The sequence below is a fragment of the Schistocerca serialis genome, chromosome 3 (genome assembly GCF_023864345.2).
Source record: "Schistocerca serialis cubense isolate TAMUIC-IGC-003099 chromosome 3, iqSchSeri2.2, whole genome shotgun sequence".
NCBI lineage: Eukaryota > Metazoa > Arthropoda > Insecta > Orthoptera > Acrididae > Schistocerca > Schistocerca serialis.
Window position 1 is genome coordinate 303,777,760 of NC_064640.1, and position 26,689 is coordinate 303,804,448.

The 26,689-nt window shown below is 42.2% G+C and overlaps 1 protein-coding gene across 15 annotated transcripts in view; it reads right to left on the bottom strand.

The window, feature by feature from the left end:
* LOC126470094 (uncharacterized) overlaps positions 1–26,689 on the bottom strand; it is a 1,674,514-nt gene that overhangs the window by 1,115,492 nt on the left and 532,333 nt on the right. For 3 of the 15 annotated variants that reach the window (XM_050097660.1, XM_050097654.1, XM_050097659.1), the window contains exon 6: positions 10,913–11,080. The exons of the other annotated variants lie outside the window; for them this stretch is intronic. In XM_050097660.1, coding sequence (XP_049953617.1) covers positions 10,913–11,080 — 168 coding nt within the window. The remainder of the gene's footprint in view (positions 1–10,912; positions 11,081–26,689) is intronic. 15 annotated transcript variants of the gene reach the window in all.

A 26,689-nucleotide genomic window follows, 5' to 3' on the forward strand; every position in this document is an offset into this window, starting at 1 on the left:
GTCATATCTTGAGGTAACAAAACAAGGAAAAAAAATAATAGTACAATAGATGGAAATAGGAGTATATGCATTTCCGGCGTTACACGTGCCCCACATTGTCTGAGGATGTTCGTGTAACGTAAACAGACTCAGAAAATGTCCCAAAAAAGAAACAGCGGAAATGCATATGCTCAAAACATCAACAAAATTTAGCATTCGTCTAATTAATCATAAATCAATTTTTAGACCATAATAATTGAGTGGGGACACTCCTAATCTTATTCCACTCTGTCATCTTGCACAAAATAAAACAGGTTGACAACATATTAAAATTCATAGAAGATATAGAAAATGGTTTAGCTATTCCAAAATCATTAAAATTCGTAACACTATGAGAAATGGAATACTATTTGCAAAATTAATCAGAGTACATGGTCATAAAAACAGGTAGATCAAAATACGCAAGTTAATAATTAATTACATAGAATACACTGTCCATCATCACACGCATGTACTAGCCTGAAACTTAAAACAGCGTCTAAGTACATCGGCAATGACTAATAAAACACACATTCATTAAATCTTACAGCAAGTTACAAAATCATATTTACATTCCTTAATCTACTGTGACTCAGCTGAAAACAAACTAGCAGCTTGGATTTTTAAATTGATTAATATTCAGTAACTCTTAAATCATTTAATCAACATAAATTACTTATTAATTACAACTTCTTTAATGACCTCTAGGTCAGGCAAAAGCATCGCCACATGGCACATCCTTAAATCTTACACTCTATATCTACATACTGTGCAAATTACCCTATCTGTGGTACTAATCAATCCTTGGTTGGTACGATTTCAAGTCTACAATATTCCGTAAGCATTTGTGTGAGGTATACCAATGACTTTATATGGTCCATTATAAACAAACTTAAATTTAGAGATTTCATGGTCTATCTCGCTCGATTTCTCATGAGCTTTTACAAGTACTAAGTCTCCGATTGCAAACTTAGCAAAACGCGCTTTAGCGTCATGACGACGTATGCGAGCATCGGCTTTTAGCTTCATTACTTCTCGCAAACGATCTTTTTTCACACCAATACTAATGTTAATCCGTGGAGGGAATTTGATTATCTCTTCCAACTCACTTTCTACACTTTTGTCAATGCCGAAATTCCTCATGTTATGGCAGTTCAAACTCATTCCTACGTCAATGTCATCCGGCCAGTTAACAATGTGAATAGGCTGGTATTGCCTATGCACACCGTCTCCTGCCTCGTCAAAACCAACTACCATTGTTTTATCTAGTGACATACATGTCAAAGTTTTGCTTTCGCAGTTAATCACTGCACGGTACTTTAATAGCCAATCTAACCCGATAATTACTTCCGTAGTTAAGTCTGGCACGACGACAAACTCTTGTTCAAATCGTGCCCCACATATCTCGAAGTTGACAAAAATCTGTTTTGTGACCGGTTTACTGGCCTTCCCAGTAGCACCGATAATTTTCACTCCTGTTACTGGCATAACTACGATGCCAGGTCTGTCTTTCAGTAACTCAAATATTTTCCCAGATACAGCACTCAATTCTGCACCGGTGTCAATCAACACGTTTAGTTGTAAGTCGTGCATATTAACAGACACTACTATCTGTCTACACTTGTCCTCGACTGTTTCTTTATTTTCCCACAGTAAATCCTCGTCTATATCCAGGTCATTCCAGAAAAAACCATCCGGCTTTGATCCTAAATCCGGTTTATCTGGCGGCTTTTTCAGCCTCTGTTCACATACAGTTTTAATTTCAACACGTTTGTCCTGAGGCTTAGTCTGTAGCTTCGCCTCCAATACCGAAACCTTTTCCTCTAACTCGTCAACTAGTGAGTGTTGCTTTGCTATCAATTCATTAATCGTCACCTTCGTTGATTCCACTTTGGTCAGATTAATCTCATCCGCCAATCTACCTGGAGGAATGTGCCCAGTCGCATCTGAAATTACTTCCTCTGGATCTGCGCAACCCACACTGCTACCGTCTGACCGCATAACGTCAGCTCTAACCTCATACACGCTGAAATCTATGTGCTTTTCTACCAATTGTGTCCGGCTATCACTAAAATTTTCGTAATCTTTCCCCTTAATACTCTCACAATGTTTAAACTGGAGGTTTGCGTCGGATGGGTCGGCTACTTCTACCACTATAACTTTCGGTAAAGTCTGCCGGCTAGGGCCAGAACTTTCCGTTACTCCTTCAACATCTAACTCCTGCGGGACGAAACACGACGAATCTTGCTCGTGCTCCCCATTAACATCAACTATTTCTGGTAAAGTCTGCCGGTTAGGGCCAGAACTTTCAATCACTTCACAAATACTATCTTCCTGTGGGACGAGACGCGGCAAATACTGCACGCGCTCCCCATAAACACTTCTCCCATACAGACCCCTATAATCTCTTAGTTCGTCGTATAAGCGACCGAACTGCCTTAACCAGACCTCATCCCTCTCTGCATCTCCTCGCTCGATGACGGACGTTTTATCCGACATCTGATCTTCTTTCAACACTTCCGAATCATTCTTAAACTCAATCTCCAGTTCCGCTGTGGGTATTACAGCTGCCACTTTATAATCGATTTCCGGAACACTACTTAAATTGTTCTCACTGACAGTGAATGTACTTCCTACTGCCGTGTCTACAGCTGATCTACTACTTGTGGGCGCACTCCTTTCTCCTAACACTGGCACACTCTCTCGCCGTTGATTATTCCATACGGAATTTTCATAACGACGACACCTGGGTTTTCTCCTGTTATTGGGTCGCCAAAATTTCTCCACGCCAGGTCGACCCCTCACCGGCGCGGCTAATGGTTTCCCTGTCCCGTCCCAGCAGATACGCTCCCCGGATACTGCTGAGGCGGCTGGTCACACCCTCTGGCGTTATTACTATTCTGCGCAGCCCGTATCACGCTAGTATGATACTGGTTTCCGTCATTCCGGTTATTATTTGCATTGTACCGATTGTTATTACGGTCCGAACCATTATTGTTATTGCTGCCATGGTTGCGGTACGCATTATTCCCATGGTTATCGTTGGTGTGGTTGCTGTGGTACCCGTTGTTGTTACCACGGCCTCTACCACTGTCGCGATTATTGCGCCAATTGTCCTCGTCCTCCACTCTTTCCAGGAAATCATTTATTGTCCTGTAATTGCTTCCTACGTATCGTTTTGTATCATCTGGAAGCTTCTTGTAGAGTTCCCAGACTATTTCGGATTCCGAGCGGCGATCACGCAAATATTCCAACTTGCGGATCCAGCCCTCACAAAACTCCCTCATCGAACCGCGCGAATTCGCATCGAAAGGCCTCGATACGACAAATTCGCGCCAGACACTTTGCTGTTTTTGCTCTGACCAGTATTCAGCCAGAAACAAATTTTTAAACTCGGCAAAAGTCAGGTTCGTAATGTCGAGGTTTAAGCCCCAACGCTTGGCATCACCAGCCAGCACATCAATAACCGCATTAATTTTTCTCTCATTAGTCCATGATCTGGGTAAAACTCTTTCACAATTTTTAATGAAATCCGTCGCGTGTATACCGCCTTTTTTCAAGGGGTCGAACCGCTCCTCTTTCGTCAACAATTCTGAACTATGTGCACAGATTGGCACATAGCTCTGTTTTTCGTCAAGTTTCTTTTCTAATTCCGACATTCTCGTAATTACTTGGCAAGTGGTTGTCGCAAGCGTTTCCACTTCCCTCTTTTTCTCTTCGCAGGTATTAGCCTGCTCCCTCACTTTAGTGTCTACTTCGGACACTAAAGCCTTTAAAGTTTCCACCTTCTGTTGATCCTCTTTTTTCACTAATTGAATTTGTTCCGTCACCTTATTCTCGATGATCGGAGCAACTGCTTCTCCTACACTTTTCTCGATTCTGCTAATTTCGGAATCAAAACGAGTATTTATGCTCGCAATTTCCGCCTGAACGCCTATCATTTCCTGTTTAAGGTTACCGATTTCGGTATTAATCACGACAATATCGTCTTTGATTTTATCAACTTTTGTGTTAACAACTTCAACATTGTTGTTAACAACATTAATAGCTTTGTTCTGATTGTCTAGCATTCGTTCAATTTTTTCAGACAGAGCTACTTGCTTGGCAGCCTGAGCTGCTTGCTCGGCAGCCTGAGCTTCTTGCTTGGCAGCCTGATCTTTAATTTCTGCTGATTGACTCTTGATTTCGTTAATCAAAACATTCAATAAATCAGTTAAATTCCCGGAAACCACCGGTTTTACTTCCGTAGCGGCTTCCTCTTTCATTGTCCCCCCGTATTCGTCATCAAGGGATTCAGATTTGATTTTCACTTCCGATTCCGAAACATTTTCTAAAGTCTGGAATTCCATTTCTGCTCTTTGTTGCGTTTCGGCAGTCGCATCTTTCATGCTAGCCGCCTGCCCCGGAACAATGGGTACCGCTGTGCGCGTTTCCCACTGTTCGACCGATTGTTCCGTATCTAAGTCTACCAAATTTTGGTAATTGTTGCCTTCACTCATTTTAATAATTTTCAATATAAATGCAACATCTCAACTCTAATTAGGATTCCTCACACGAATATTCTCGCTGACGTATCGACCATTTCGTAACCAGTACTTTGTTACGAGATTTGCACAATGCAAAATTCGTGTCCAGAACAACCTCAAATTTGAAGATTGTCCTGTCACGAGGTCGCCACGTGTAACCTCCCCCCTCTCACTTATCGCCCTTAAAGACAGTGAAAAATTAAACCGCGTGTACCTAATGGAAATTTGGGAAAAGCAATCGTCACCGAAGTTAATCTATCGGTAAAGAGGGAGGAAAGGGTTACATCTAAATGAAATGAAAAATGCAAATGAAACTGGTGGAAATTAATTTTGAAAAGGGGTAAAGTTAATAAAGAAAGTAAATGTGCGGCCGTTACGTTAACAATTAACTAGCGGTAATTAGATATTTGAGATTTGGGGGAAATCACGGTCGCCAGTCCTAAGGACAATTACTATAGTAACTGAAAAAGAAAGGTTATTACACATATAACTAACACTAGAAGCGTGGCAACTGAAGGTTGACACGTGTAGTGTGAAAACTGAAAGTTTGTGAGAAGTAATAAATTTCGCTACACTCTGACTTAATTTAGCAAAAGAATTAATAAAACCGGAAAATCGAAAGTTAATTTAGTGACTGAAGTTACTAGTGAGCTTTCTTTCTGAAGCACATCGAAATCCAGTAAAATACGGTTAGTCTTGGACTACCTCAACAATCATTTCAAAAGCAACTTGACTCTACGCAATTTAGAAACAAGAGATTTAACTTTGAACTTGAATTAAATGATTCTGAACTATTAACAATAATAAAATTTAGTACGTACCAAGCTGAGCTGCAGTCACAGGTAAGCTAAAATATGCTAACAAAACTCGCACTCTAAATTTGTGCTCGTGTAACCTAAATATTGTAGCCAGCTACTGAACTTTGAAATTAAAGCAGTGAAATCTAATTATATTATTTTAATGCTGGCGTTTGAATTTCAACGACACTCGGGTTCATTTCGGAAAAGGAAGGGACCCTGCTTGGCAATGCAATTGGGACAATGAGCAACAAAGGTTCATGCTAAGTTGCTGTAATTTTGCGAGGCAAATGGAACAATTTGAAAAGCTGAGGTCTGCCATACAGTTCTGAAACTTTACGTGCTTTTAGTCTTCCTTGTTGGTTGATTGAAGGTTTGAAGCCGTCGATCGAGGAGGTGGCGACAGTCACTCATTGTCGGCCGTCGCTGTTGCAGAAGCTGGATGTTGGCGCGCCTTCTTCTCGACACGGTCACCAGGCGAAACGGGCTCTTGATGTGCGCCAGCTAATGCTTCCCGTCCGCGACACCATGTCAGAAACTATCATCGCGAGTCGAGCGCAATTACATGCTGCCAAACCCCGAAAGCGCGGCAACTCGCGGGAGCGTCACACAACACCTGCTCCACTCGCTACTCCCGCCAGACCCTCACTGTTCTGCCCGCGCTCCACGCGGCAGAGTTAACACTACCAAAGATCCTACACACTTTGATTCGTCAGACGACCTATCGACGTAATCGTTCGATAGCAGTTTTCCGTAGGCAAGACCCAGCGTAAAAATACAAATAATATTTACGAAACAAACCAATTATACATCGACATGAGTGCATAAATATATATATATACAAACAGTAAAACAATTACAATATATAAAGAGACAGAAATGTCATATCTTGAGGTAACAAAACAAGGAAAAAAAATAATAGTACAATAGATGGAAATAGGAGTATATGCATTTCCGGCGTTACAACCCCTAGTATCAAATGCTAATTGATTTGATTTGTTTTAGCGCAACTATGTACTTTAGTATTAAGTGCCCAATATATCAGTAGGTTCCCCACCATGTTGTTAACACATTTCTTGACATATTTTTACACATGTCTGGGGTTACAGTGTGAAATGCATCTTCAACAGCATTGTGCAGTTCATTGGTAGTATAGCAACATGAAGGTACATGCACCTTAATGACTCACCATAATGAGTTGTAATGTGTGGTGATGTCAGGATGTTTTGGTGGCCATTTCAAGGAACCTGGTGGTGTTGATGCACCACAACTTATCAACCGTCATAAAAAAAGCTCACTTAGGAAATTGTGCACTGCAGGAGCATAGTGAGGAGGCACTCAGCCTTACTGCAACCACATGCATTCTGTGAGGCCCCTTTCCTCAAGCTGAGGTATGAACAACATTTGGAACACGTGTAAATAATCTGTGCCATTCACAGTTTCTGGAAAAATGTATGGTCCAAGCATAAGTTGTGAAGTCATCGCTGCCCATATCATTATGTGAGGCAGCTTTCTTTGTAACTTGACCATGTAATGAAGATTCTCTTTGGCTCAAACGACAATATTTCTATTGTGTGAGCTGTGATAAATGGCACATTCACTTGAAAACATAACCATGGCATAGTTCACTGTATTTTGAAATTGAGTTAACAAAACTTGGCACGCTGAAACACACTCATTCCAGTCTGTGTCCGATAACTCTAACGAACTTCAGTCATAAAGGTCTGACTATAATGTCTTTTGATATGATCTCACATTTTTGTCCTTGGTATACCAAATTTAAAGCATATTGTGTGTTGGCTTCACAGGAGACTGTTCAATCAAAGTAGAGACTCAGGCACGTTTCTTCTCATATCTTCTTCCTTCCACTCAGTGGCTTATCTTTAACACTGCCAAAAGCAAAAGCATTTATTTCTCAATCCAGAAGTGTCACCTTTCATGGTGGAGCCTCATGACACCTTTCCTAGAACACTACTGTAGTATTCTGTCTCATTGTCTGCCCTGTGTGTCATTCAGGCACTCACACACTTGTCACTAAATGCTCCTCAGTAGTGCAATTACGACCACTCACGTCTGACATGGCTACAGATTAAAACACTATTGTGGAAACATGTAAACACGAATTGCAACAAGTAGAAATAAAGTTACCAACCTGCCTAATAACATCCCATACTATACAGAAGTTACAGGGGTATGGGGACTTCTTGCCCACCCTGTATTTAAAAATCATGTGTCTTGGCCATGATCACCATTTCAAATCAACAGGCAGAAATGGTGGCACAGACTATTGTTAACCATTGCTTATTAAAAATCTAATGCCAGAGACAATAATAAATGACCACAGTACTAATTGCCAAGTATGTCCAAGTTATTGAAGCAATTACATTTATTATTACACTTATTATTATTTCTCCCAAGAGTGCTAGTTCTGCAAGGTTCAGGTGAGAGCTTCTGTGAAGTTTGGAAGGTAGGAGATGAGGTACTGGCAGGGTAAAGCTGTGAGGATGGAGCACAAGTCGTGCTTGGGTAGCTCAGATGGTAGAGCACTTGCCCGCGAAAGGCAAAGGTCCCGAGTTTGAGTCTCAGTCTGGCACACAGTTTTAATCTTCCATGAAGTTTCATATCAGCACACACTCTGCTGCAGAGTGAAAATCTCATTCTGAATTACACTTATTATTTACACTATAAGATGTTACAAATTAGTGCACTACACCTGCAAGTGAATGGCTGAACAGAGAGTTCACAGGACAGTAGGGGAAAAATGTTAAGTAATTTCATGAATAGTAGTCACAATGATTTGAACACTTTACCATGATTTGTAGTGACAGCTTGTAACTTGGAAAGTGTACAAAAACATGGGCTTTATCCCCTATGAGGTGGTTTTTAGCCAAAAGACCCCATTCCCTTTCAAATTATGCCACCTACCCTAGGTGAAGATGTATACTTCACACAAAATTTTGCTACAAAATTAAGAAGTACGTGGCAACAGATTAGAAAGATGAATATGAAGTCTTAAGAATGGCATGAAGGCACCCCACAACAAAAAGCTAAATTGGTTATGTACCACACTGGGGAGTGAGTAATGTTATCTAACACCTACATGCTGAAAGAAAAAACTAAAAAGCTAATTTTGCAATACCAGGCACCTTACCAGATAATTGAGATTATGTCCCCAGTTAATGTCAAACTGCAATGCCCAACCCAAAGCCCAATTGTCCATGTAGTAAGGACTCATTTATTTCATGTTGTACTGGAAGCACTGCCGTATTTAACAGCAGCTCCTTCTGAATGGGGAAGGGAAGCGATTGGAGAAAATACAAGGGGGGAAAGGTAAAATTAAGCATGTGACGCAGGATGTACTAATAGTCATCCTGACACTCCTAATGCCGTAAAACCATGAGGCGGCCTTGTGAGCTAATTTTTTGTGTTTGCTAATAAAGTTATTAGGGATATTTGTGAGTGTATATTCTGGTAATGTGTCTATTTCTTTCATGAGACAGGCCAAAGGAGACATTCTTGTTTAGTTAATAGGTTATGGGAAATTTTAGGTGAAATTTTCTGTGGAGTGTTAGTGGAACCTTAGTGTGTCCAATTTAATTTAGAAGGGAATCAATGATGTTACATGGTGCAGAAAGTTTGTTGTTTGTTAAATACATGGTTTGTGTAGAGGCAGTCATGCAGACTTTTAAAGGCAACAGGTTGGCAGTAAATGAGTGATGGTGTGTTCATGTTACACACCTTTGGCCTTTAACTTTAAAGATATTTCATAAGGGATGTTTCCTAGGTCGCTTTAGTCAGTGAAGAAAACAAGGAATTTGAGAAAGTACTACTCCCCACCATGGAATAACTACAATGCCAAGTTGGGCTACTCACTGTTTGTTCCCCACAAAATGAACACACACAGTCCTCAAGTCATGTGAGTACACCCTAACCAGTAGTTGTAGTTTGCATCTGCTACAAACAAGGCTATTTCAGCTGTGTACAGCAAATATAACTGCATGAGCAGGGATTGTTGATAAATGCTATGTGATGCAATTTCTTAGGACATTTTTCCAGTTACCTGCCACCATCACTGGAACAATAACACTTAACACAAACTGCTCATTATGTAACTGCAAAACCCATCTTTCAAGACTACGCCCATGAAAAACCTAACCTACTTCAATGGCATGCTATACCTGACCCTTCTTGCTTCCCTGAATCAGATGATATCAGCACAAAATAGTCACTTAATGATGGACCACCTGCTTGATGACACGAAAATTTATTGCACCGAACACCACCACTAACTTAACACTACACAGGAATTAGCATAACTCTCATAAATATTGTGTATGTCACCTGAGATGTAGAGTTGCCAAAATCCCACCTTTATCTTTCTTTAACCTGCAGGCCCATAGCAGTCATGTCAGAATCAGTGACTAGGTCTCATTGAGTGAGTAAAGGAGTGAAAACAAAACAAGGGGCCCTGACACACCATGTTTGAGAGTTGCAAGAGTCAGATCATGTATACCGTATGATATTAAAATGGAAAGAGGCCACACAAAGTGGAAAATTAAGCAAGAAGTGTTTGCTCTGAATTCATGCAGTAGCAGTAGAATGTAAAGTGCAGGGTGTTGCCGCCCAACTCTTAAGCAGTAATCCAGTATCCAGATTAATCTATGACAGGAAGAAATGTAGCAGTATAGAATTTTAGTGGCATGGAAAGCAGCCCAGGACTGTAATCAGACCACAGTCACAGATAGCAGGCCAAACAGTTTCCCTACCAATGCAGCAATTCAGCATAAGCCTCTACTTCTGTACCATCACTCCCATGTGCCAACTACCTAGAAGTGGAACAGTCTTCAAGAAGCTTCTGCAGTTTGACACATTGACACACAACATATGAACCCTGGTCATCAGCCTCTGTTCCAGAGATTTCCAACACAGAAACACTGCTCTTCTGTAAACTCAGCTGGGGCATCAGTATTTAAAACCCCTGGTACAGCCTGTCACCATTGGTACAGTTGGGCTGTAGTATGATGCGCAGCTGGTGCCAGATGTCGTCTAACATGACGCAGCCACTCCCAGTTTCTCTGGGCCACGAACCAACAACCACCGTCTGACTGCCTGAGCTCCAGCAGTCAGAAACCTGGTGCCACCTCATGGTCCGAACCATGCAGCAAGTTCCAGCCAGTTCCACACTCAGGGAGAACCACTGCCACCCACTGCTGCTCTACAGCTTGCAGTTCTGTGTTCATCAGCTACATATCTGGGTAGTTCTGTCGGGGCCACAAGTTTAGCCCTGGCTACTGGCTGCCTCACTTTGCTTCACCATCCCATCTCATACTCCCAGCGTGCTCAGATCCCAGGAGCCTCACCCATGCCTACTGTCTGTCTCTCTGTCACATATGCACTGCTCTGTGTTCATGTATGATCATTAATAGAGAGTTCTGGCAATAGACTAGCTGTCTGCATCATATGCACCACCACCACCATGCACCTCCATCAGAGAGCCATTTGTCCGTATGTTCCAAAAGCATACCCCATTACATTCAATTAAACATTACATTTAGGACATCAATGACTTACCTTATGTACAATATTTTCATCAGATGTCTGAATTCCATTTGCTTCTTTCAGTTCTCTCTCCCTCTGTACTGCCTCATCAATTTCTTGTTGAATTCTTGTTGTTGCAGGCCGAGGAGGCTGAGTATGCTGTTGTTCACTTGAACTCAGAGTTTTATGTAGGAAACGAAACTACAAAAACAAACAGTTGAAATCATAAGAACTGTGTTAACAGTCACATATAAAAACTAAGAATTTAAAACTTTTCCACAACTATTTTATCAAAAAGTCTACATATTATCCATTTTCTAATGATGGCCACATTGTCAATAATGATCAATGGACGTACATAGTATATACTAGCAGCACACAGTGGCCTGAAACCCAGCATGCTTTGCATCAAATCATTAAGGGTTAGTAGTGGGAGGGTAACCCTATGTGCCAACTGAATTTTGCCTCTCAGTATCAGTTTTTAAGAACTTCAAAGGTAGGAATTTTAGTTACAGTGTGAGAGTGTGTGTGCGTGTTCTCATGACCTATGCTTAGTTTTAAGCTGCCCACAATATCCGCTTGCCGATTTTATTGCTGTGCACATCACTATGTGGGTTTGGATGTTTGGCTTCCGATGTATGGACTCTCATCATAAGTTCATTTTCTCTCAAGGGGGCTGTGCTGCCCAGCTATTATCAAGCCACCATAGTCCCATGAAGCAACTACACAGTCAGTGTAGAGGAGCAATGTTATCATGCCTGTGCCGATACCAAAGTGGCAATGAAGGACATTCTTAAAAATTTCATGTTGTAATTTACACCCCTTTTCATAGTGTAACACTGGGCCACAATGTGGGCCCAGCTTTTCAGCTGCAGCTGACACTGATAGACCAGAACACAGACTTGGTTCACATCCTTGCCTAGCTGGAGGGGACCAGGCACACACTGGGCATTTTTCTTCACCACCCCGATTATTTTTTCTGGTTTCAGTGAGACTATGAAAAGGTGGGAGAATTACCTTCCCCCACTTCTTGCTGCACTTACACATAAGGGGTATCATTTATCTAGTTGATAAGGCTATTGATAAGGCAGCCTTCTTGTCCAGCAATGTGGGTTTCTATGAAGTTGTCCAGAATTTTAAGCTCTGCTCCAAGCCTGAGAAAATCTCTTAACGAGCTTTGTCAGTTACTTATGCAGAATTTTGGTCATCAAACCCATGTGGTGGTGGTGGTGGTGGTGGTGGTGGTGGTGGCGGCGGTGTGGTTGCAGTTTAACCAACACAACAAGTGCCTTGAGCAGTTGTGTGTGGCCTGGATGGCTGATCTGCAGCACCTCTTATGCAAATGATGTTTTGAGTGTCCAAATGTATGCTATCTCTTATGCAGACTCACTAATTTGGGACACGATTGTCCGGTGAGCTCCTGATCCTAATGTTCAGACTAGGGCATTGACCTTTAGCCATTGTTGCCACCAAAACATCACTGGAGCATCTCTTTGGGTGTGGATCAAGCATGATGTACATTTTTCTCAAGTATGACTGGCTCAGCATTCTCCATTAGGTGCTCATGCTTTCCACAAAAGAGCTATGCTGTCTAGCAGTTGTCCCCCTGGCATTGCATGCTCATCTATTCTACTGGCTGCATGGATGCATTGCACTTGGGTATGACTTGTATGAATGCATTGGTGCTAAGTTGTGTGTGCTGGCTGGTGATCAAGCTTGACACTGAACATCTGGGTTTTGGTTGTGGGGCCTGTACACAGAACTAGGCTACACTGCTGCACCAGGTCTCTCCTTGGTCAGTCCCAGAGCACCATTGAGATAGGGTGCACATCAGTTTCAGTGGTCCATTTTTGTGCAGCTTGTGGTGGTTGGTGGTTAACGCATTGTCCAATTTACCATATGAAGCTAAGCTGTCCTCTACATCGTCTACTGCAGCTGATCATGTGTTTTATTTTTTTTGCCACCGAGCAATCCCCTGGGACCCTCTTGTCCAATAATGGGAGGCCATTTGTGTCAAGGAAGTTTGAGGACTTTTGGATCCACAATGGTATCCAGCATCTGACTATATCCCCACTTCACCTGGCTTCTAACTCTGAGGTGGAGCACTTCATGTATACATTTAGGACCCAAATGAGGATGTCTGTGTATGCTTGTCATCGTATGTTAGACATATACTCTTGGGACATCCCTTACAAGTTCTGAATTGCATGTAGTGTGTTTTTTCAAAGTTTAGTGACAAAGAATTGGCTAGGAATCAGTGATTAATGTCCACAAATATTTTATTGGCTGATCTTTCTAAGACTACACTTGATTTGCTATTTATTGCAATGTTTGTATCATTGGCAAACAAAACAAACTTGGCATCTGGTAATGTTACCGATGAAAGGTCATTGATATACACAAGAAAAAGTAAGGGCCCCAAAATGGAACCTTGTGGGACCCCACATGTAATTAGTTCCCAGTTGGATGATGCCTGATAGCTTGATACATGTCTCTTTCCTAATAACACCCTTTGTTTCCTGCCAGAGATATGAGATTTGAACCATTTTGCAGCATTTCCTGTTACACTATAATATTCTAGTTTACTTAAAAGGATATTGTGATTTACACAGTCAAATGCCTTTGACAGATCACAAAATATACCAGTCGCCTGCAATTTTTTGTCTAATGAATTAAGCACATTTTCACTGTAAGTGTAGATAGCCTTCTCAATATCAGAACCTTTTAGAAATCCAAACTGTGACTTTGACAGTATGTTATTTGAGATAAGATGGTTATAAAGATGACTGTACATTACTTTTTCGAAAGTTTTTGAGAATGCTGGCAACAGTGAAATTGGATGGAAATTTGATGCTATTTCTTTATCTCCCTTCTTAAACAGTGGCTTAACTTCAGCATATTTCAGCCATTCAGGAAATATTCCACTGATAAACGACTGGTTACACAGATAGCTTAATATGTTACTTAGCTCAGAATCACATTCTTTAATTAACTTTGTTGATATTTCATCATATCCACTAGATGTTTTTGATTTTGAAGATTTTATGATGGACATTATTTCTGTTGGGGTAGTGAGGGTCAAATTCATATTATGGAAGTTACTTGAAATGTCTGGTCTAAGGTAATCCATAGCAGCATCTACCGAACCTGACAACCCCTGACGATCCTCTGGAGCCACCTCTAACTGATGATAACCACTTGTCAAATCCATCGTAGAAAACTAATGGCACTGTCCTAAGTGATCCTAAGTCTCAGATATGTTTGGAATGAGGTATGCGTAGGTTACTGTCTTATTATTGAGGTATCGTTAGTCACAACAGAACCTGTATTTCTTAGTTACATCCGTAGACGCTTGAGGCACAATGACAATGCCCGCTCTCCAGCAACTATTACTATGCTCTATAATACCATCCGCAAGCTGCTGATCAATGAAATCCTCCACAAACGGCTGCAAATACCTTGGTATTCTCTATGATTTACAGTAAACAGGTGCTTCATTCGCTGTTGGTATCCTATGTTGTACTAACGGAGTTGCTGATAACGGCCCTGGTGGAAAAACAAATCCTTAAATTCCCACAATAATTCTTCCATATGCTCTCCTTCTCGTCCTTTCAGATAATTTTGTCACGCAATGCAGTTCTATCGCCAGTTAGTGGTTGATCGCTTCGCCTACCTCCCGAACACCAGTCTTCCTCATCTGGCACGTCTAACTTTGCTACTAAAACTCATTTCCTCAAATTCGCGTCTACAGCGCTAAAATTATCGACGTTCACGGGAACTACTCGCCCGTCGTTCCCCTCCTGTATGCGTACAACACTACGTTTCACAAAACAACCCAGTGAACCCAAATCTTCATTAACCTCCAATGGTTCAGTAACACATACTGTAGCCGCAGGTAGATTCGACTCCACACTTACCCAAAGCGATTTCCCAGTGCCACTAGACACACACTTATGCGAATTAAGCCTGAATGCTAATGTACGAGGTTCAATTGGTTTGTTCATTACGTTGAATGCCCCTCGCGACAGCTCTGCATTGACAACAGTTTCCCCTAGCGGAAATAACATTCCACCAAGTTCCACAGTTCATTATCCAAGGTCAATTTTGCCATGATGTTGATGCAAGAAATCTACTCCTAGGATCATGTCGTAGCCCTCACTTACCCATGGTACTACCTCCATGCAAGCATTAAATCGGACTTTCCCTATTCGAAAGTCAACTGTCACTGACCCCAGAGGTGTGACCTCCTCAACCCCCACTCCACGCAACCTATAACGTGGTGGGTCTAGCTTCCTTCGTCCCATTATATTTTTAGTAGTCACTGACACTAGCGCCCCTGTGTCCAACAAAATCTTAAACGTTTTAGTTCCTATGGATCCAACCACTGAACATTCCACCGCCGCATACGTATTCGTAGCATTGAAATTAAACGGGAGCCCCTTTACGTGGGTCTTGGGCCCCCTCTGTCGTTTAACGATTGTCCACCTCTCCTATCTCCACTTCTCCATCCTGCACGCTGCTGATTTCCACCTCTTCCTCTATTCCTTGGCGACTGGGTACGTTGCCTCTGCACATGTCCCGTACGACCGCACTTAAAACATTTCACACCTGCCGTAAACACTGTTTGCCTCTCGCGTGCCCCTGTTGCCACGTCTATTTCCTCAGATTGAATTGCCAGCTGAATGGCCGAATACAAATCTTTCGGAGTCCCTTCACACACTTTCCGTGACATATGCGCCGGTAACCCTCTCAAAAATACATCATGTGCTCTTTGCTCAGCCTCCTGCAACAGAACGCTATTCACTTCATCGCTCTGACCCAACTCGTAAGTATACTCATTAATTTCCCTTATCCTGTCCGCAAATTTCTCCACTGTCTCCCCCTGTCTCTTAGTAATTGTACTTAACCTCTCCCTAAAGTACCGAGCGCTATTTTGTTTCTTGTATTTTTGTAAAAGCCCTTTCTTGAACTGTTTAAACTGTCCTGCCTTCCTTAAGGTCTCAGAACACCTTACATATGTTTTCGCTTCACCTGTTAATCTAATCTTGGCTATATGTAACAACTACTCGTCAGACCAACCATTCATCACCATTGAAGTCTCCAAGTCCTCCACAAACGAACGCACATCCTCAGATGCCTTGCCAGAAAACAGAATAATCAAACTTGCCGCGGCTGCATCAATCTCCTTCACCCTAGGCATAAACGACTGATCAGATGCGGTTTCCCGCTCACTTCTAGATGTTAATTCATTTCTCAACTGCGTATTGTCTGCTGTCAACTGTGCTACTTTTTCCAACAAAATCCGCGCCGCTTGTTGTTCCCACACACCTTGCCTCATTGACTCTGCCACTATGTTGCTTTCATTCCCAGTTAGTCCCGAAACAAATCGATTATGTATAAGAATAATCTGACTTCCTACAGCTCCATATCGTCATACTCAGTATCATCATTCATAAACATATACAAAAGTAATCAAATGCCACCAAACAAAAATCTTACTGCCTCAAATACACTAACACTTACTGTGACAACAAAAAATACTATGCCCACCGAAAAACATGTACAATGTGGCTTGCCAGGAACCATACTCGAAAAAACAAAAAAGAAAAAAAAACGTCCAATCTCAAACAGAACAATTTTTTGCAGCACTCACCACATCTTGTGACCATAATGCAGGTGGTGGGCTCGAACGTCATACTGGACAGACGACGTCCGCTATTATGACACTAAATGTAATGGCTGATTGCCAGGAGGTGCCGACAGCCGGCTCAGCAGTCTTCTTCCCCATTGATTCAGCACTGCTCCGCCGGGAGCTGTAGGCCGGCCCCGCTGCTGCTTCTTCCTCGCTGGCGTAGCTGAGAACGCGGCGGCAATGACCACCCGCGATCTGGTGTCCGAATCTGCTGCCCTTGCCTCGGGAAGTGTCCAGCGTGTGTCGGGAGCCGAGACGACTGCCCGCAGTAGTGAGCTGAAGGGTGGCCCGCCTGGCTTGCTGCGGACCCCGCGTCGGTCTCAGAGTGTCGAACCAACGACCCGGCGTGGACTGGGACGCTGGCGCCCCATCTGTTGCTGTATGTAGCCTGGTGGTGTGATACGCCCCGCCATCCAGGAGAGCTGCCACACTTGAATGAATCTCGTTAGAAAATGGCACTTATTTATACTTGGCTGTGTGCCAATGCTTTACCAAGAGGGCCGCTTTGCATCACGTATGCATAACACTTAGGTTGGCCAGTGGCCCTCTTCTACTTGTGACTTGCACCATGGAAATTGCTGTGTGCGCCCTCTCCGGCAGTTCTAGGCCCCTGTGGCCTCTATTTGCCTTCGCAACTGCTGGTATGCGTAACTTACTGCAATCTGGCTAGCACCTGCCTGTAACTCGTGCTCCAAATATTGCACAAAACTAACTTTCCCTATCCTAAGCAGTGTTGCCGCTGCAGTACAAACTGAAATATCGAAGCACATATAGTAAGCACTAAGAGCAAATACTTACAGAAAAAAAATCCGAGCAGCAATAGAAATCAACTCTGTACACATGCCAAATCCTTGTTGCAGACACCTACATGATAGGGTGGTAGTCAAATGAACATGTAGAACTGTGTCCAGACTTAAGAATCTGTCAAGTGCAGCACTACATGAGTCTGCAGACAGGCTCTCTGATGGGTCATAGCAGTACACACAATTGTTTCCAGACTTTGATTTTCTAATACATCCACCATCTGCACCACTCATTGAATCTCTTATAGGTATGAAATGACTGTTATTATACTTTTCATGATCATCCTGTCCAAAATGCATGCATGTGCATCTTCAAGGAGAGGGGAAATCTTAGGACTGTTTAGTAGGTTGGCATATAAGACGCTCAAATATTTTCATAGAAAATCAATGAACATGTGGGTATGTTAGCAATAAGAGCGTATACAAATGGCAAGGTGTCAAGAAAATATGAAAAATGACATAAAATTGGTAAAATTGAGGGAACGCCTGGTATTATCACGTAAAACTGAAGTAAATACATGAACATTGAGGGAAATACGATGAAGTATGTAAAATAGTGAAAACCTCGTAAAATAACGGAAGTTGAGTGGGCATACTTCAAATTAGAAAAAAATTACCAGTAATATTGAGTAAAATCGATAATATTACTTGTTTTGGAGGAGGAGAGTGAACTGATGCTGCATATAGGCCTAAATACCTTAATAGTGGAAAGAGAAGGAATTCTAGAGACAACAATATTGTCTCACACATGAGCAATACAGCCTCACATCGGACCATGACTTCTATGTGCAATAGGGAGGCTAGCAGGAACGGTGGTAAACTGCATGATATTTATTTCCTCCTAAGATCTCACTGTTTCTTTGTATGCATTTTCGGCTATCAACAGTCATTTTATATGGTGGTTGTGAACATATCATAATTTCCGAACCGTAATTGAGCTTGAACTCCCTAAACAGTAGGCATCATACAACGTCAGAAACCTATGTAGTGTTTGTGTAACAAAGAATCCGGTGTTTTCTTTGGTATTCAAGGTAGATGTTTTATCACCTTACAGTTTGTCACCGTACTTTATCGTAGAAAAACTTGCGTGTAGAATGTATGTCATGCGCTGGAAATATATTTCTTACATTGGAATATTAACAACGTTGCATTCTACATGACTAATGATTGGTTGGAAACTGGACAGCTCTAGCATTATGGTATGTTTAAGGGGAGAATCATGTAGCCCTTGGAATGCATTTATGTTCCACAATCATTTCTCTCTTTCCGATACCTCCTTGGCGTAGACACCAAATATCTGAACAATAATTCAGATTTGTTAGCATAAGTGATGTATGTAAAATGTTTTAGCTTTTTTTCTAAATCGCAGACAGGGGTTTGTGAGTTACTGCAAACCCTGTGTGTGTGTGTGTGTGTGTGCGTGTGCGTGCATGTGTATGTGTGTGTGTGTGTGTGTGTGTGTGTGTGTGTGTGTGTGTGTGTGTGTGTGTGTGTGTGTGTGTATGAGTGTGCGTGTACATTTTCTTGACAGTTGTCCTGTATAAAGAGTTATTCCAGCACGGAGTGCAATTTCACATGTCAAATACCAGTGCTATGCATTTGTCTGTTTCCTCATAAGATGAATTTTCCATTGCTGGCGATCATTTCATAGGAATGATGTGAGCATAGCATAATTTCTGAAGTGTAATCGGATTTGAGCACTGGGTATTATACACCAACGAAAAGTATATTGTGCATGCATAACAAAGAGTCTATGGTTTTCTTTGCTGCAGAAGGAAGTAGTTTTATCATCTTAAAGTTTGTCACCATGGTGAGTGGGATAGAAAATTTGCAGCGTGGATGTATGTCAGATGTTGGACATCCATGTCCTGCATTAGAGTATTAAGGGCGTTGCACATCACATAGTTATAACATGTTTAAGTGCAGAGCCGTCCATCATTACGAATGTGTGTGTGTGGTATGTTTTACGATCATTTCTCTCTTGCTAATACCTTCTTGGTACTGATCCCAGACATGAGAACAATACTACATAGCTGATAGCACAGTTGATTTATGTAAAATGCTTCCAATTCCATCCACCACCACTGGCTGGCACTGAAATTACAGAAGAGCTGGTAATTTTGCTAAAATTGATCGAACTATCAACTGTGGTGCTTATTACAGTACATTGACAGTGTCTTTTCCATCCTATCCGTGCAGTAGTGCACTGTTGATTACAACATAATGATTCACTGATATCACATACTTGAGATGGAGAGAGTCTTGGTGTTAGCAACACGTTCCATCGAAACAGTGATCGTGTACATGACTGCAATATAAGGAATGGTCTTGGTCTCTTTGAAACGGAACATTGAGACATCTGCTATGCTATCACTGTGGAAAATTTGATTAAATGTAGGGGTCATCACCTTCAGACAGCTATTTGGAAACGCTCCAGTTTCCATATGTTGCAATGTCTTCCACATTTTTTTCAGTAAGAAACACAGCCCGTGTCTCTTATTTAAATCATTCTATGTGCAGTGAAAGCAGTATAGTTTACACCATGTGATGTCCAGCTTTCTGTGAGAGCCAATGGATGAAGCGTGTTATTGTTGGTTTAGCATCTGACACAGACCTCAAGGTCGTGTTGGAAAATGTTTGGCGGAGTACAAAGATGTTGTCACACACTGCTTGGTTGTGTTACAGCAGGAAAAGAATGTATCAAACTGCTTATGAAACAACAACACACGAACTCTCTCTTTGTGATATAATCGATACAGTCTTTCTCCAGTACAGGCGACCAAACTTTACACAGGTTCATGAAAGCAAGTTTGATCACTGGTCGCCTGCACTAGCGGACTGACAACATGTATATTTAATGGTATCATCACATATGGTCTATGAGTCTATGTCAACATGCAGATGGTATTTGTTTCCCCACTATATCGGATGAAAGAGAAATGCGGTAAAATCTTAATGAGTTCTCTACCAGGTAACCTTGGCAAAGCTTTTACACTTCATAGTTTTACTCCATTGGATATTACAAAAATAACGATGGAGAGAGAGATGCTATGCTGTCGACAAAGACTTGGTCACCATCACACTGCCGTATTTCTGGAGTGGTAATCATAGAAACATGATAAAGGAGATTAGGACATGTACGGATTGATTCATAGACCGTCATTCGCTATTGATGAATTGTAGCTGTTATGCTTTTGGACTTCTGTATGCAATCCACATATACTCTCCATGGTTGCGAATTTCCTCCTGTACATTAGTGTGCTATTTTTCTCATCGTGACAGCTCTCTACCTGTCAGCCTTCTATAACGGAACAGTGCTGCGGAATGTAATGGGATTTCGAGAGAATCAGCATGGGTCTGCAACTTAGTGGGGGACATCTTTTACTTACCAAAATCAACTAGATTCAAATGTTGTATACCGAAGTCTGTAAGATTAATCAGATTACAACAGGTAAGCAATATTCTGACGAAAGGGGCGTTAAGAGATGAGCTCTATGCCGTTTTCTTCTAACAAGGGAACCTCCCCATCGCACCTCCCTCAGATTTAGTTATAATTTGGCACAGTGGATAGGCCTTGAAAACCTGAACACCGATCAGTCGAGAAAACAGGACGAAGTTGTGTGAAACTATGAAAAATACGCAAAATATACAAACTGGGAAGTTCATGGGCAACATCAAGGACGATATTGGCACAGGAGCTCCGTGGTCCTGTGGTTAGCGTGAACATCTGCGGAGCAAGAGGTCCTTGGTTCCACCCTCGAGCGAAAAGTTTACTTACTTTATTTTTGCAAAGTTATGATCTGTCCGTTCGTTCATTGATGTCTCTGTTCACTGTAATAAGTTTAGTGTCTGTGTTTTGCGACCGCACCACAAAACCGTGCGATTAGCAGACGAAAGGACGTGCCTCTCCAACGGGAACTGAAAACATTTGATCCAGGAAAACACGTCTGATATATTCTATACGACACTGGTGACGGCATGTGCGCCACATGACAGGAATATGTTGTCGACCCACCTAACTTGCACACTTGGCGAATGGGTAAAGAGATTCTTCTACCTTGCCCGATTTAGGTTTTCTTGTGGATGTGATAATCACTCCCAAAAAAGTTATGCGAAAATAAGAGTTTGTCACATAAACTGCAACAAATGAATGCAACAGTTTCACAGTCACACAGTTTTCTCTGTGCTCTGTCAAAACATATGTTTTTAACGTTTTCAAATTTTTCCGTGTGTAGACCGTCAAATCCTGCATATGTCCAAGCAAATCTGAACATGTCCTGGAATTTTGGAGAGCTAAATTGATTATGTGTGAGTGCCTGAACTCTGATAATTGTTTGAAAATTAAAATTTAAACTTTTTACTGGAAGGAACACTTGAATCAAGGACCTCTTGTTCTGCAGCTGCTCACGCTAACCACGGGACCACGGCGCTCCTGTGCCCACATATCCTTGAGGTTTCCTATGTTCCCATGGACTACTCAGTTTGTATATTTTGCTTATTTTTTCATAGTTCCACACAACTTCTTCCTGTTTTCTCGATTGAACTGTGTTCAGTTTTTCAAGGCCTATCCACTGTGCCAAATTATAACTAAATCTGAGGGGGGTGCGACGGGGAGGTTCCCTTGCAAGTATTGTGGGCAAGCATATTACAGCCTCTCACATATGTCTCACAAGGTGACTGCAGTGAGAAAATTAGGAGCTAATACGAAGGTTTCTACAGATAGACAATTAGCAGCAAGAGTTACGTCTCTTATTTTCTCGATAAGTAAGAGACAACATTCTTCCACAAGTTTTGTGTACCTATAAATGGATGGAGTGACATCTTAAAAGGTAGACTAAATTTACATTTACATTTATATGTTTAGATTGCAAGCTATCGTATGGTATGAGGTGGAGGGTACATTGTACCACTATTAGTCATTCCATTTCCTATTCCACTCACAAATAGAGGGAAGGTAAAAGACTACCTATATGTCCCCTATGAGCATTATCTTATCTTTGTGGTTATTATGCGAAATGTATGTTGGCAGCTGTAGAGTTCTTCTGCAGTCAGCTTCAAATGTCGGTTCTCAATAGTCTTCCTCGAAGAGAACATCTTCCCTCCAGGGATTCCCATTTTAGTTATCGAAGGATCTGCTCACTAATTTTGCAGGAGCCATTAGGAACGCTTCAATACGGATGTATTCTCAGGGAAAACTAGTTCCGCAGACTCGTACTCGTTTGGGATGTGGCAGTGAGTAGACAGGTATTCCGGTATTTGCTCACTGCGTCAGCCTTTCCAGGATATTTCGAAAACACATCTCAGAATGTTTCAGTTTGCAGGAGGGATGTGGGGAAGCATATTGTTCAACACCCTGGTGTTTACCCAACGGCATTTAAACGCCCAGTCCTTTTGAGAAGGATAGGACAACTTTTGCGAATATGGAATCATCAACAGACGTCCAGCACAGCGAGCAGCGGGTTGTCGGCTCGGAGTGGTACAGCCCTGATACACAGGCGGAGGTTTGCAACCTCGTGGCAGCTGTTGTCATAGAATCGAGCAGTGGGGGTGGAGAAGCATGTGAGACATCCTATAACCCTCATAGACTGACAGCTCTCAGCAGGATTAGTTTGGGAGCAGTGTACCAGAATTCTAAGTAACTTACTTCTACCAGCACAATAAGACAACCAAGAGATAGAACACAGCATTTGATATCTTTAGCTATTTCACGACGATTATCACCAAATGGTTCAAATGGCTCTGAGCACTATGGGACTTAACATCTCAGGTCATCAGTCTCCTAGAACTTAGAACTACGTAAACCTAACTAACCTAAGGACATCACACACATCCATGACCGAGGCAGGATTCGAACCTGCGACCGTAGCGATCGCGAGGTTCCAGACTGAAACGCCTAGAACCGCTCGGCCACCAGTGGCCGGCCGATTGTCACCTATTGGATATCAGAGGAAGTGACAACCTGGACTTTGGGAAGCCTCCAGACGTCACAGAAGCGTCTATAACGGTTACCCACACCAGGGGGCTTTCGTGATCAATTTAATTAATTAACATATCAACTCAATAACAATGATGTGCCACCGGGTGGATGGAAACGAGGGTGGGAATACCATGTAGATTATTCAAGAATTCGAGTGGTAATAAGATTTTTTTCGCTGCTGTGAGATCTTAACGAATTTCAATATCTCATCTACACATGGAGAGATTATCATCGTAATAAAATGAGCTATGTTATCGAATTTATAAAGTGATATATAGTATAAACCTGGTATTTGCAACTTTTATGTGCTGTTACTTTGACAGACTTCGTATGTAACGAGACATTTGTTTGCTTTATGAGAGTTCAAAAGTGAGGAGACATCCTGTGACAGAGGTAGACCATGCTCTTATCACTCCAAAAACGAGTTTAATATTCTAATCCTGTGATGCAGGACATGTCAGATAACAGATGAGAGAATACTTAAGTAACGTTACTTGCGTGATGTGAAAACGTACGGTCCGATTTTTTCTATATCTGAAAATAATTTGTGTAGAAGGGAGGGAGCTACATTCCTCGCGAGAAATTCGAGGTGTATTGACAAAACAATATTACCGTTTCGGATTTTTTAAACTGAGGAGTCTATGTCAGTGATGGAACTGTTATATGCGTCCCAGCTGCTCGTGCTTCACTTGCATTGTACTGCAGTTGGTGGTGGGGTCACGAGTGAGTCGGGCAGCAACAGTAAGTTGCAGATTAGTCTGGCCGCCAGCATCCAGTGGTTTCTCACCTGGATGGCTCTTCAGGTACACAATACACTCGGTGTATGGCGCTGTACTACACTTGAGGTGGCTGGTCAGTTTCCTTTTTCGTAAAAAATATTATATGTTATATTTCCCGTGTTTCTGTTGGATAGGATGCGACTTTCAACTTGCAAATACGTATAAGTATGGCGGCTGTTCGTAACACTAACAGGGGACGCACAACACTGAACACTCACTTATAACAGAACTATACAGGTGACAGGGCGTCAGATGGTGGAGGGGGCGGGGCGGCGGGCGGGGGGGGGGGGGGGGGGGGGGGGGGGGGGGGGGGGGAGGAGGATCCGGACCTATGACGGGGAAAAGGGGTTGCTACAGGAGTCCTGTATACAGGGGCAAGATGTTACAAGCACAGTGCTGCTCCAGGATGATGCCCTCTCTCCCTCCATTTATCCCTCCTAACAACTCTGATCCTCACCTCCCCCTCCTTTCCTCTGTCCTTTCCCTGGACTCCCTCTCCCCCCCCCCCCCTTTCCATCCTGTTTTTCCCCCGCCTACCCTCTCTCTGCCTCCCTTCTCTCACCCGAGTCCTTTCTGCTCTCCCCTCCACTGCTTTTCCCACTCCTTCTCACATCCACCCAGCCCCCCCCCCCCCTTCTCTATGTCCTCTCCCTCCATCAACTGCCCCCCTTCTCCTCATCGTAGATCCGGATCCTCCCCCCTCCCCCCATCTGCCGCCGTGTCACCTGTATAGTGGTGTTGTAAGTGAGTGTTCAGTTTTGTGCCTCACCTGTTAGTGTTACGAACAGTCGCCATACTGTCGCTAGTTATGTTTTTTATCTTGTGCGAACAGAAACCAGACTGTCGCCATGTGTTTTTTAATTGTGCCTGTCTACTTTTATATTTTAAATTCCACAACTTAACGCCATTTTACAGTTTTTTTTACAATGTCATCGTTTTATTGTCTGTTTTTTTCTTGTTTGTTTCTATTCTCATTATGTTTTTTAACTTTTCTGTAGGCTGTAGAGCAGCATATTACATTGCTGCCAGACCGCCCCCCCTCCCCCCCTCTGGGGGACAGTGGGTCGCTGTTCTAATATAGTTATTACCCATCCTTATCTTCCTCCCAGTAGCAGCTATTCATTTTTAGATCAACAAGTACCACATTGCGTACAAAATAAAGACTTACATCCATCCTATCCAGCAGCCCAGCAGAGACTGCGTCCTTATCCCACCAATTTTCAGATGAAGGAGGAGAGGGGAGGGGAGGTGAGTGGAGTGAAGTAGGGCCAGCAGCGCCCTCTGGTGATAGTGTTGTGAGCTAGGTGAGTTAGTCTCTAAATCTCAAGGTGAACACACAAGATTTGATATTCCCACTGTTCAATTTGAATTTCTCAGCATTTTTTGAATTTCCCACCAAATTTTAATTTCCCATCATTTCCAGGGGTGGGGTGAGGGAGGAGGATAATGGAGTGGTAGGAGAAGGGACACACGCTGGATGAGAAAAAACTCATGATGTCATCAGGGGGTGGGAATTATTAGTTGATCAATTAATTAATTAAATTAAAGCACAAGCATTTATCTGCATGAGTTCTGAAATGCATCTTCACCCCATCCCACTACATTGCCATTATGTCTAAAAGTATTCACCCCATGCTCATCTAATACCTTTCTTTTCCACTCATTGTGTAGGAGGCTCTGGATACGATCTTCAGCTGTGTGCTTCCAAGTAGTACACTTATTAAATTCGTCCCTGCTCATCACCAACATTTCCTCAATTGCACACATGGATGTTTGCATTGGAGCAGAGGAGCATCTCGCCTCTGGTGCTTTGGAAGACTGACTGGACTTTTATTAAATGAGATACAGTTCCACCACACACATTTATTAGCATGAGCTGTGAAATGTACCTTTTTTGTTCAAAGCAAGCTGGTCATTCAACAAATATTTGGAATTTAAATAGGAGTGTTTCTCTGTTTTGAACTCTTTTAAGGAGTTCATTTTGTAGCCCTTATTGATTATATGCAAAATTTCTACATTAAATAAAAGTGGAGGAGGAAGAGTGTGTTTTTAAATTTTGAATTTTCTCTATCTTCATTGAGCAATGAGAGACGGGGGAGGGGGGGGGGGGCATTAAGACCCACTTTTGCGAGCACTTGCTCAATGAGACAATGGAAATTCATATAAGTCAACTTTTGAACAAAGTTCGAAATATACAGTGGAATGATATAGAAATTTATTGAGATAACATATAGAATTAGTAGATCTGTGGTTTTGAAACAAACAACCTCAAGTTTCACATAAAAGCGTCAAGTGACATTTTGGTTCAATGTGACTACAATTTGCGATACGAAAAATATCCCATCAGTAATCAATTTCTTCCCACATTCATTGCAACAAATCAGGTTAACTTTTACAATGGCAGTGTAGATTCAATTCTTCATGTCAGCTAAATGTTTTGGTAAGGGAGGAACATACACATGATCTTTAATGCAAACTCAGAGAAAGAAATCCAATGGTGCCAAGTCTGGGGAGTAAGGTGGCCATGCGATTGGTCCTTCACAGCCAGTCCACCAACCT